Source organism: Orycteropus afer, unplaced genomic scaffold (genome assembly GCF_000298275.1).
Source record: "Orycteropus afer afer isolate SDZICR_OR568_19922 unplaced genomic scaffold, OryAfe1.0 scaffold00605, whole genome shotgun sequence".
Classification (NCBI taxonomy): domain Eukaryota; kingdom Metazoa; phylum Chordata; class Mammalia; order Tubulidentata; family Orycteropodidae; genus Orycteropus; species Orycteropus afer.
The window spans coordinates 1,232,548-1,244,637 of NW_006922192.1; the positions used below are offsets into that span (position 1 = coordinate 1,232,548).

A 12,090-nucleotide genomic window follows, 5' to 3' on the forward strand; every position below is an offset into this window, starting at 1 on the left:
TTTCACCGCTCTCCCACCTCCCCAGTTACCCTTCCCTCCCAGGGCATGGCCTCTTGTCAGGAAAGCACCTGTTCCCTTCAATGAAAACTACTTCAAAGCTGGAATCACATCTGCCTGCTAAGAGCAAACTCAGGGAGGACGCAGGGCCTTGTGGGAATAGCAAATTTTTATTAGTCACACAGGGTCACGCCACAGGGCGCCGGTCGGTCGGTGGCTACACCGTGTAAAGTATTAGAAAACCCACGAGTTACGTAGAAAACGCGAGTGACGCTGCTACAAAATGGGGCCGACGGACTGAAGAGTAACATTTCCATTGCAAATTTCTTTCGATAAAATTCTTCCCTTTATGAATTAAATACATTGAAAAAGTGAAAAATATCTACAGTCATTTAAAATGGGCACTGCCAACATATTTTAAGTTAAAAAAAATTGTCTTTCCTTTTTTGTTTTGCCTGCTTCTTCCTAAAAGAATTTTAAATATGACTTTAGTTTATTTAAAAAATACAATCAGGAAATAATTACATTCTTAATATGAAAACATTTTACAACTCACAGCCATGGGCAACTGATTCTGAATGTCTGTCATTTAAAAGTGGATGTGAAATTTTCAAGTCCCATTGTGTCAAATTAAAAAATTACTAAAAACTCCTTTGGTCCCTAAGAATTAGGATTGAATGGCAGCCTCCTGGAAAGATCTCCCATGGCAACAGCCAAAATACACACTGGAAAGGCGAGCTCTCCCAGAAGGATGTAACTGAACTCTCACACGAAACCAAGCAAGAAGCAGCTGGAGGCAGCCACATCCTGGCTGTGGAGGTCCCTGCTTTTGAAATGGTCAGACATCCCACTATGGCTTGGAGTGTTAGGTGCTCACACAGGCACCACTTGGCTCCTTCTACAATGCACATCCCATGAGTAAAAGCTACACAGCCTCCAGGTCTCAGTTTCTTTCACAGGATGAGGCCAGCCCATCATGGGCATAAAAAACAGAACACCACCACCACCACCACCACCAAAACAAAAAAGTGGCCCCCATCTTTCAAACTATGCCCTGATTCAAACCTATTTTTTTCCCCATTAAAAATATATTTTAGGGAAAAAAAAAGAGGACGAAAATAGTTTAATCTGCCCCTATTGCTGTGACGTTTATGACTTGAGGACCATCTTGTCTGCTGACTCTGACACGGTAGAGACACTTGGAAGAAGTAATTTCTAAAGATCAACTGCTACTTGATTGGAGGGTCCCAGTGTGAGCTACCAAGGCAATCTGTCACCTGCCGACTACGCCAGGTAAGGGTGACACCTTGGCAGTTGCCCCCTTTCCACTGAGGCACAAAGGGGAGGGAGGTGAGGCCTCACCCAACTTTACCTGTGGGACCTTTGGGAGGCTTCTGGTTCTAAGTCTCAGGTCAACACATAGGGAATACTGCTGGTGAGTTGGCTCTGTGCCCACACAGACCCAACATTCTCCCCCAACAGTGTGTCAACAGACTCAGCATTCTTTTCCAGGATAAGATGGGGCCTCAAATGCATGAGTGTCATCCACAACCCCAGCCTCACAGTTGTGCCCTTGAAACCTGCCCAAGAACCCAAATTGTTGTCACTGTGAAAACTGCTTTGGGTTTTGCGGAAATGGCCATGAGTCACTGTGGGGAGAGGATGATGCTGGCAGCCCCAAGGTGACACATGATGGAATGAGACTGGCTTTTCATGGATCTGATCCCAGTCCCCAGGGCTCTGGAAGGTTCTGTGCAGGAGATGACCACCCTCTTTGGATGGACAGACTCCGGCATCCTGGGATGACCTAAGCCTCCCATGGATGGCTAGAAACAGGGTGTGAGTGTAGCCCCAGGTGCAGGCCGAGCTGCTCACCTTGAACATCCCAGAATCTGAGCAAAGAGGAAGCAAGCACCATGTCTTGTGGCCGAGGCCTTGGTGGCAAAGTTGACCTTCCAACCACCCCACCAGCTTCTATGCAGAAGACTGGTGAGTGAACCGGAAAAGTGAGAAAAATACACACACGGGATTTTGAAGGTGGACGATGCCGTACCAAAACACGCTGGGAGCAGGGCTCAGAGGAAGGGCCCAGCTGCCCCATGCGGTAGCAAGAGTGACCTCCCCGCCCGCTGAGGCAGTCAGCCCCACTGCCCTGTCCTAGGCCAGTCCTTGCACTCAATTCAAGTGGGATCCCGTGGTGCTGTGGCCCACACTCAGTGACCATATGCAAAAGTATGGGGTGGCACTGGAAAGGTAATCTGATTTCTCCCAGGGGACTGTGCCATGCACAGGGGGTAAGGGGTCAAGGCTGGACTAGGCACCCCTGAGCCCAGCCACCACTGTGCTCACATCTGCCCCAGGGGCAAGAGGGGGTGCTTCCTGTGGGGCGGGTTTGGGTGGGGGAATCAAGTGGGATCACTCTGAGAATGCTGACAAGGTGTCTGTGTGTGTCTAGTATGTACAAACATAAATTACAAATTACATTTCTTGAACATATACAAATAAATAACTTATTTTGAAGCAAATGCTTTAAACTAATTTTCCGATCAAATCTAAAGAAATCAGGGCATGTCCAACGGCAACGGGGTCCAGCGACAAACACACCCCCTCCCACTCAGCCCATTTCAAACGGGCCCGTGGAAGGTCACAGCGGTCTCGGAGTTTGCCGTCCTCATTAAAAGGCCTACACTGAGGAAAGTGGATTTAAAAATCTGTTTTTTTAAAAACACAAACTAGGGACCCCAGGAGTCTGGAGGCCAAGGTCCAACTCTGGCCCCAAGCAGTGCCTGAGGGCCCCTGCCCTCCGGGTCTCCGAGGTTCATTCACAAAATGAAGACATGGCTCTGGGTGGCTCCGAGCGCCCCCTGGTGGCCCTGGCTCTCTGGCACTGACTCTTCGCAGGTCAGAGCGCCCCCAACAGGCCAGGCCCGGGCAAGGACCAGGCCGCCCGTCTGCCTCCTTGAAGAAACACTTAGAAGCCGGCCCAATTCCCCCAGGCACGGAGAACGGCCGGGCAGCAGGCCCAGCCTTCATCCCAGCAGCCACAGATGAGCTGGAGGTGGCAAAACCCTTGTGGTCTGGACTGACCCCCCACATTTGCCCCAGGGGCCTATGCAAGCTCCCACAGGTGACCAACCGCAGACAGGGAGGTCGGGCAGACCCTAAGCTCTCCCTTGGAAGCAGCAGGCTTCACAGGCGAGCAGGACACTGCTTCCTACAGAAAGACAAGCGGGTGGGCTCCTCCTGACAGGGCGCTGCCAGAAGGTCCGGCCCCTTGCCTCCGTTTGGCCTTTGTCAGCAGCACGGGAAGTTCCCCAAGTGGGGTGACTCATGACAGAGGGTCTACGGGCGGACAGCCCCCCAACTGAACTTGCTCCCAGACGGTCCACCCCCAGCTCAGGAAGACCCAAACCAGACAGCTTCTAATTCTCAGGGTCTGGAAACAAGGAGACGGCTGCCCTGCCTCCATCAGAAAAATCAGACATGGCCTCGCAGGAGCCTGGCTGTCCAGGATGCACTGGGGCGCGGGACCGGGGAGACGGGCTGTGGGCTTTCTTTACCACCAAGCCCTGAGACTGACGGGGAGAGCCTTCGGGGCAGCAGGGCCCCGTCAACGGTGCCATCGCCCTCACTGGAAAGAGCCCACGGGCACGCACCGTGGCGCAGCCTATGACTCGGTCGGCCTGCTGCCTGCCCCGCGGCCGAGGACCCCAGCACACGGCCCACCGAGAACGCTGGCTGGTCCCCTCTGCGCCTCAGACGTCTGCTCTCCCCAGAAGTGCCGGGACCCCACCCAAGGCGCTCCGACCCGGGTCCCTCACGCCCAGGGGCACACGGAGGCTCTGCGTGCTCAGAGCTGTGGACTGCAGGCAGGGGGGTGGGGGGCAGAGCGCTCCATGACACATGACCCTACATCACCACCATCCAGACCCCGCCTCCTTTCCCAGGGCCCGTCCGGGTGCCAATGGCGGCCAGGCTGCACACAAGAGCCAGGCTCCTGCGTGTGAAGCCGAGGCCGGCGCCGGGTGCTTGGGGTCCCGTGGACAGAGAAACAAGCATGTCCCCCCGGTCATCAGCATCTCTGGGGAGAAAGCTGAATGAGTTAATACAATTATTTAACACAAAATCTCTGGACTATCCTTACGTCTAAGGGCAACAATGCAAGAGAAACATTTTAAAAATGGTTTAAAAAGAGTGGCAGCTTTTCACGTCTGGGGACAAAACTGTCCAATAAAAAGAGTAATAAGAAAAAGCACAAAATGCGTCACAGCCTGGTTTCCTCGCCCGGGGCGCCTTGTGAGGGGCAGAAGGGAGGAGGGAGTGCACCTGTCCGCGCCACGGCCTCGGGGAGCCCTGGCCCTCTGTCCAGCCCACAAGGCAACGCTCGCTTGCCGGGCCCCTGTTGCAGCCGGAGTGGTGGCCACAGGGGGCTGAGCCTAATCTCTCCCTGTGAGTCCGGGTCTTTCCCGGGCTCACTGGTCCGTGGAACTCAGTCCTGGGCAGGTTGAAATTGGGTCAGGCAATCATGGGACTACCAGAAGGACGGGCCTTCTCCTCGTCTGCCCGCGACGCCTGGACAACATGTTCTCCTTCCTCCGTGGTTCGGTTGCTCACAAGGAAGCTGGAGACCAAAGGGACAAATGTGTGGTTTGGAAAGGGCACCATTTAGGCAGAAGGAACGCAAGCTCGCGGGCCGAGGCCCTGGCGTCAGGTTGCTGCCAATCCCTCGGGGGCCGCATGGCACCACTTTTGGGTGGAGCATCCTGTGTCCTGTGTCAGCGATGATGACATCGTGTGAGGGTCCGACGCCTCCCGCAGCTGCAGCCTCCGTGGCCTCCTAGGTTCCGTTCTTCAGCTCCCACTCCTAACAAAGAGAGCAAGAGGTCAGCCACACAGCATGGCAAGGGGTCTGGCGGACACGGACACAGTACCTCCCGTGACCACAGGACACAAGGAGCCGAAAGAAACCAGTTCCCAGGGAGTGGGCTCGGAACCTGGTGCCCCTGTGAGTGTCAGGGCAGAAGTGCGTGCCACACGGTTTTCAATGGCTGCTTTTTTGCAAGATCACCAGACCTTTCTTCTGAGGGACTCAGAGAGTGTGGTGTCTACACGACATTGGCAGGCACTTGGACATCATCTTCTCTTGGGCCCCAGCTACAGAGCCCACCCTGTGCACAATCACCACAGGGCCACAGCCCAGACCACAGGGGCCAGGAGATAGGCTGCACCCTGGACATGACTCTCCCTGTACAGTGGCTCAGTGGTTAAAGTGCTCAGCAGTTCACTCACCAGCCACTCCATGGGAGAAAGAAGAGCCTGTCAGCTTCCGTGAAGACTGACAGCCTTGGAGACCCTGTGGGCAGTTCCACTCTGTCCTCTAGGGGCGCTGTGGGTCAGAATGGACTCCACGGCAGTGGGTGTGGTTTGAGCTTTGCTTCCGTGAAGATTGACAGCCTTGGAGACCCTGTGGGCAGTTCCACTCTGTCCTCTAGGGGCGCTGTGGGTCAGAATGGACTCCACGGCAGTGGGTGTGGTTTGAGCTTTGCTTCCGTGAAGATTGACAGCCTTGGAGACCCTGTGGGCAGTTCCACTCTGTCCTCTAGGGGCGCTGTGGGTTGGAATCGACTCCACGGCAGTAGGTGTGGTTTGGGCTTTGCTTCCCTGAAGATTGACAGCCTAGGAAACGCTCTGGGCCCTTTGACTCTGTTGTACAGGGGCTCTATGAGTCAGAATCGACTCCGCAGCAGTGGGGTCATCTTGAGTCCTGCAGAACCTTCAAGGTCAAGGGGACTGCCACATTATACATGAGGAAGCGGAGCTTCAACAGGGCTCAGTGGCTGGTCCAGGACCCATGATGAGGCCAGAGCAGCCCACCCTCTGCCAGACCAGCCAGCGCTTCCTCCTGCAGGTGCATCTGTGGCCGGTGCCAGCCTGCCCCACCTGGTGGCTGCCGACCCCCTCTGCTTGTCCTGGGAGACCCAGCCCCAGGCTACTGACCCTCAAAGGTTTTCCCATGTCTTCCGGAGCTGAAATGGACCGGTTTTGGCCATTTTGAATCAAACAACCATAGGATCTAGTGTGCCGGGAATGCCACTGAAGAGGAATGGCGTGGCATTCATCATCACAAAAGATGTTTCAAGATCTGTCCTGAAGTACAATATTGTCAGTGATAGGATAATATCCATACACCTACAAGGAAGACTAGTTAATACAACTATTATTCAAATTTACACACCAACCACCAAAGCCAAGGATGAGGAAATTGAAGATTTTTATCAACATCTGCAGTCTGAGATTGATCAAACATGTAATCAAGATGCATTGATAATTACTGGTGATTGAAATGCAAAAGTTGGAAACAAAACAGAATCATTGAGCTGGAAAATATGGCGTCAGTGACAGAAATGACACTGGAGTTCGCACGACAGAATTTTGTGAGACCAGTAACTTATTCATTGCAAATACCTTTTTTCAACAACATAAATGGTGGCTATACTATACACATGGACCTCGCCAGATGGAGTACACAGGAATCAGACTGACTACGACCGTGGCAAGAGGTGATGGAAAAGCTCAATGTCACCGATCAAAACAAGGCCAGGAGCTGACTGTGGAACACACCATCAACTGCTCATATGCGAGTTCAACTTGATGCTGAAAACAATTAAACCAAGTCCACAAGAGCCAAAATATGGCCTTCATTGTATCCCACATGAATTTAGAGACCATCTGAAGAACAGATTTTTTAAAAAAAGTATATACAACTGTTTAATGTCAAGGACAAAGTCACACTGTTATTTGACAAAACAGAAATGGAAACGAGGGAGGAGCAGAAGGGAGGGAAAATAACCCACAGGAAGAGCGATGGTGGAAGCAGAAATGGAGGCCGTGTTCAAACACAGCTCAGAACGGTCTGTGTGGAAGGAAAGCCCCAGGGGGCACTGGACATGGGGAGGGAGAGGCTGATGGTCTGCTTCTGGCGAAGACCAGATTTGATGCATTGAACACCAAGGACTGAAAACCAATGAGTTCTGGGATGACATCAGGAACATCATGAAGAAAGCAAAAGGTCATTAAAAAGAAAGGAAAGGAAGAGAAGACCAAAATGGATGTCAGGAGAGACTCTGAAACCTGCTCTTGAGTGGAGAGGATCTAAAACAAATGGAAGAAATGACAGGTAAAAGAGCTGAACAGATTTCCAAGAGCAGCTCGAGAAGACAAAGTCAATTATAATGAAACGTGCAAAGATCTCCAGTTAGAAAACCAAAAGGGAAGAACATGCTCAGCATTTCTCAAGCTGAATGAACTGAAGAAAAAATTTAAGCCTCAAGTTGCTTAAGATTCTGTGGGCAATATGTTGAATGATGCAGGAACCATCAAAAGAAGATGGAAGGAATACACAGAGTCACTGCACCAAAAAGAACTGGTCAACTTTCAACCCTTTCAGGAGGTAGCACATGATCAAGAACCAGGAAGAAGTCAAAGCTGCATTGAAGGAATTGGTGAAAAACAGGGCTCCAGGAGGACACTATGCTGAGTGAAATAAGTCAATCACAGAAAGGCAAATATGTATTAGTTCGTTATTCAAGGAAAGGTTTATCTATGGAAGGAAATTGTCTTTGTTGGTTACCAGGGGTGGGAGGGGAATGGAGGGAACACCATTAGATAGGTAGAGACAGGTATTGATTTGGGTGAAGAGAAGGGCAATGTACTAGATGTGAGTGATCAACTTGATGGCATTGAGGAAGAAGAAGACAGAGAGAGGTGCGTGAGAGGTGCAGACACCAAGATACAGTGCTGTGTTATCAGTGAAGGCAAACACGGGGATACAGGTGGATAGATGGGTGGACAGGCTGAACTATTAGGTATGTCTGTGAAGGGGAGTGTGCCCAAGACCATGTATAAGGTTGGTAGACAATGTTTCTACATGCATATTTGTATCTCTGTAAGAATGTCCGGGTATATAGTAGAGCTGCAAGGGACATGGTTATGGTGATTTCTTGGCCACAGCCAGCTATCCAAAGGGAGTGAGTAGTTGGACCTGTGGGCTTGGGACCATGGTCACAAGGGACATCAAGCTCAACTGGCATAACACACACATAAAAACATTGTTCCACATCCTACTTTGGTGACTAGAGACTAAGATCTTAAAAGCTTGCAAGCGGCCATCTAGATGCAATGATGGGTCTCTTCTCTTCTAGAGCAAAGAAGAATGAAGAAGACCAAAGACACATGGAAACAATTAATTCAAGGGACTGGTACACCATGCAATCCTCAGCTTATATGACCATGAGACCAGAAGAACTAGATGGTGCCTGGCTACCACTGTCAACCACTCAGAGGGGGATCTGTGTAGGAGATCCTGGATGAGTGGGAGAACAATGTGGAACAAAACTCAAAATTAAAAAAAAAAAAAATGATCAGGTTTGCTGGTCTGATAGAGCCTGGTGGAACCACTGAGACTATGGCCCCTAGCTGCCCTTCAGGTCTGGAATTGAACCCACTCCTGTGGCTTCTAGACTAACAAGAGACAGGCATATGAGTGGAACATTTACCTGAGGTAGATACACTCCTTGGAGAGATCAATCATGGGAAAATAGAAGGACTGTGTAAGCACAGGGAGACAGCTCGGGGGGCAGGAGTGCATGGAGGGAAGGACACAGGGAAGAAGTAACCATGAGGAGGAAGTGAGAAGGGAGCTGTTACACTGTGGGAAATTGCAATCAATGTCACGAGACAAAGTATATGTGAGCTGCTGTGTGGAAAATGAATTTGCTCTGTAAACTTCCACCAAAATCACAATTAAAAAAAAAAATCAAGTCTGTAGTAATTGACAGGAAACCCATTGACATGTTTCAACAAGTGGATGCCCCACTGGAGGCACTCACTTGGCTATGCCATGAGATTTGGAAGACAGCTATGTGGCCAACTGACTGGAGAGATCCATATCTGTACCCATTCCAAAGAAAGGGGATCCCACGGAATGTGGAAATCATGGAACAATATCATTAATATCACAAGCAAGTAAAATCTTGCTGAAGACAATTCAAAAACGGTCATAGCAGTGTATTGACAGGGAACTTCCAGAAATGCAACCTGGATTCAGAAGAGGACGTGGAACAAACGATATTGCTAATGTCAGATGGATCTTAGCTGAAAGCAGAGACTACCAGAAACATGTCCACTTGTGTTTTATTGACTATGCAAAAGATTCAACTGTGTGGATCATGACAAATTATGGATAACACTGAGAAGGGGATTCCCAAACACTTAATTGTGCTCATGAGGAACCTGTACATAGACCAGGAGGCTGTCATTTGAACAGAACAAGGGGACACTGAATGCTTTAAAATAGGGAAGGGAGGGGGTCAGGGTTGTATCCTTTCCCCACATTTATTCAATCTATATGTTGAGCAAATAATCCAAGAAGCTGGACTATATGAAGAAGGACGTGGCATCAGGATTGGAGGAAGAATCATTAACAACCTGTGACATGCAGAAGACACAACCTTGTTGCTGAGAGTGATGATGACTTGAAGCACTGACTGATGAAGATTAAAGACTACAGTCTGCACTATGATTACACCTCATCATAAAGAAAACAGAAGTCCTCACAACTGGATGAATAAGCAGCACCATGATAAATGGAGAAAAGACTGAAGTTGTCAGAGATTTCATTTGACTTGGGTCCACAATCAACACTCACGGAAACAGCAGTCAGGGAATCAGATGACGTATGCCATCGGGCAAATCTGCTGCAAAAGACCTTTTGGAAGTGTTAAAGAGCAAAGGTTTGACTTGGAAGATTAAGCTGTGCCTGATCCAAGCCATGGTATTTCAATTGCCTCATACGCATGTGAGAGTTGGACAGTGAGGAAGGAAGACCGAAGAGGAGTTGATGCACTTGAATTGTGATGTTAGTGAAGAATGCTGACTACACCATGGGCTAGCAGAAGAGCAGACAGATCTGTCCTGGAAGAAGTCCAGCCACAATGCCCCTTGGGACTGAGGATGGTGAGAGCTGGTCTCATGTACTTCAGGTGCGCCATCAGGAGGTCCCAGTTCCTGCAGAAGGACACCATACTTGGTGAAGTGGAGGGTTGATGAAGAAGGGCAAGGCCCTCAATGAGAGGGAGTGACCGAGTGGCTGCCACGATGGGTCAAACATAGCAATGGTTGTGAAGCTGGCACGGGACCAGGCAGGGTTTCGTGCTGTTGTGTGTGAGGCGGCTGTGAGTTTGAACTTTCTGCAGAACACCTAACAGCAACAGCTGGAGAATTATAAAGTGTTATAAGACTTGTTAGGTATCCTAACTATCATAGGAAACAGAATTGTTGTGAGAATTGAAAGGTTATTGTAAGAATGATAAAGTATAATTAGAAGGTGGAATAGGGATTTTAAGGTATGACAAGAATTATAAGGTGTGACAACCACGCTTTCACTGACTGCCTCCCCCTGAGGGTCTGCACCCCCAGTCCTAACGCTGGCTGTACAGGAGACACCTCGGCCATGTTCCACCTCCCAGGACGGTGGGTGCTGATGGGCTCTGTGGCACTGAACACCCTGACATGGGCTTTGCCCTGTGGTGTGATGGGTCCTCTTCATGCGGCCCTTCTTCCCATAGTCTTATAACTGCCATCAGGTGACTGGGTGGGACTATGCAAATGAGGTGCTTGTGGCCCACCAAGGGGATTGGATAGCTTGCTAATAATGCAAATAAGGTGCATGGCACCCTTGTGGGGGTGAGACCATGCAAATAAGGTGTATGGAACCCTAACGAATGGATTGGTTGGCTTGCTATCCTACTAGGCTTCAAATGAGCCCTCCCAGAGGAGGGCAGAGAGATCTGACTATGACCAAGAAGAGATAGGAACAGAGTGTGTCTTTTGGATCCAGGGTCCCTGTGCTGGGAACCTCCTGGACTCAGGAGACAAGAGAGCTGTCAAGAGATCAAGAGACATGACAAAGATGATGAGAGACAGAGAGACCTAGTGGTAGGGGAAACGGTGGCAGAACCAGGAGACCGGCAGGAGGTGGTGCGGTGGGCGTCCTCACTCATGGAGCGAGAAGGCTGAGTGCCTTTGGGCAGAAGACTTCCTGGTGGAGTGGGTACCACTGGACACTTATCAGTGGAGCTAAAGAGCTTTGCTCGGGCAGTGCAAAGGCCAAAGGGCTGAGGGCAGAGAGAGCCCTGCCTGGGGGCACAGCTGAGAAGCTGCTGTCCTGACTGGAGAACTATGTCCTGGACTGTAACCTGTCACTTCCCTAGTAAGTCCCACCATTGTGAGGATTGTCTGTGAGCTCTGTGTGGCCTTTATAACAAATTATCGAACCCAGCAGAGGAGCACTGAGTGCTGTGGGAGCACGGCTGGTGTCAGAGTCGATAAAAGGCTGGAAGGTGGCGCCATGTCTGAGCTCTGCCGCACAGGACTCAGCCATAGGCTGTTGGTCTGGACTGTCTGTCCACCTGGTGAAGGTGGAGATGGGGGGCCCCACCCCCACATCATTTTTACTCCTGGGATCTCGCTGCTGAAGAAGGAACAGCGGCCTCAGGTCAGAGCACTGGCCGTGGAAACCACCAGAACAAACATCAGTCTCTCTGTGGACGTGGGGCCGGGGCAACACAGACAGAAGCGGGGAGGACATGGACTCGGGGTTCAGGGGGACACAAACGTGGGGAGTTGGGGGATGCAGACATAGAGGTAAGGGGCACAGGGCTGTGGGTGTCAGGGGGATGTGGACATGGGGGCCAGGAGGACACAGACATGGGGGTCAAGGGGACATGGACGTGGCAGCCAGGGGCATATGGACATAGGGGTCTGGGGCCCACAGATGTGGTGTCAGGGCGTGTGGACGTGGTGTCAGGGCGTGTGGACGTGGTGTCGGGGCATGTGGCCGTGGTGTCGGGCGTGTGGACGTGGTGTTGGGGCGTGTGGCCGTGGTGTCGGGCGTGTGGACGTGGTGTCGGGGCGTGTGGCTGTGGTGTCGGGGCGTGTGGACGTGGTGTCGGGGCGTGTGGACGTGGTGTCGGGGCGTGTGGACGTGGTGTCGGGCGTGTGGACGTGGTGTCGGGGCGTGTGGCTGTGGTGTCG

At 51.1% G+C, this 12,090-nt stretch overlaps 1 protein-coding gene across 1 annotated transcript in view; it reads right to left on the minus strand.

Annotated features, from left to right (window-relative positions):
• Window positions 1-4,834: 4,834 nt before the first annotated feature.
• Window positions 4,835-12,090, minus strand: part of AFAP1 (actin filament associated protein 1) — a 140,538-nt gene continuing 133,282 nt past the window's right edge. The window contains exon 17 of the mRNA XM_007956306.1: window positions 4,835-4,861. Within this exon, the coding sequence (XP_007954497.1) occupies window positions 4,835-4,861 (27 nt within the window). The remainder of the gene's footprint in view (window positions 4,862-12,090) is intronic.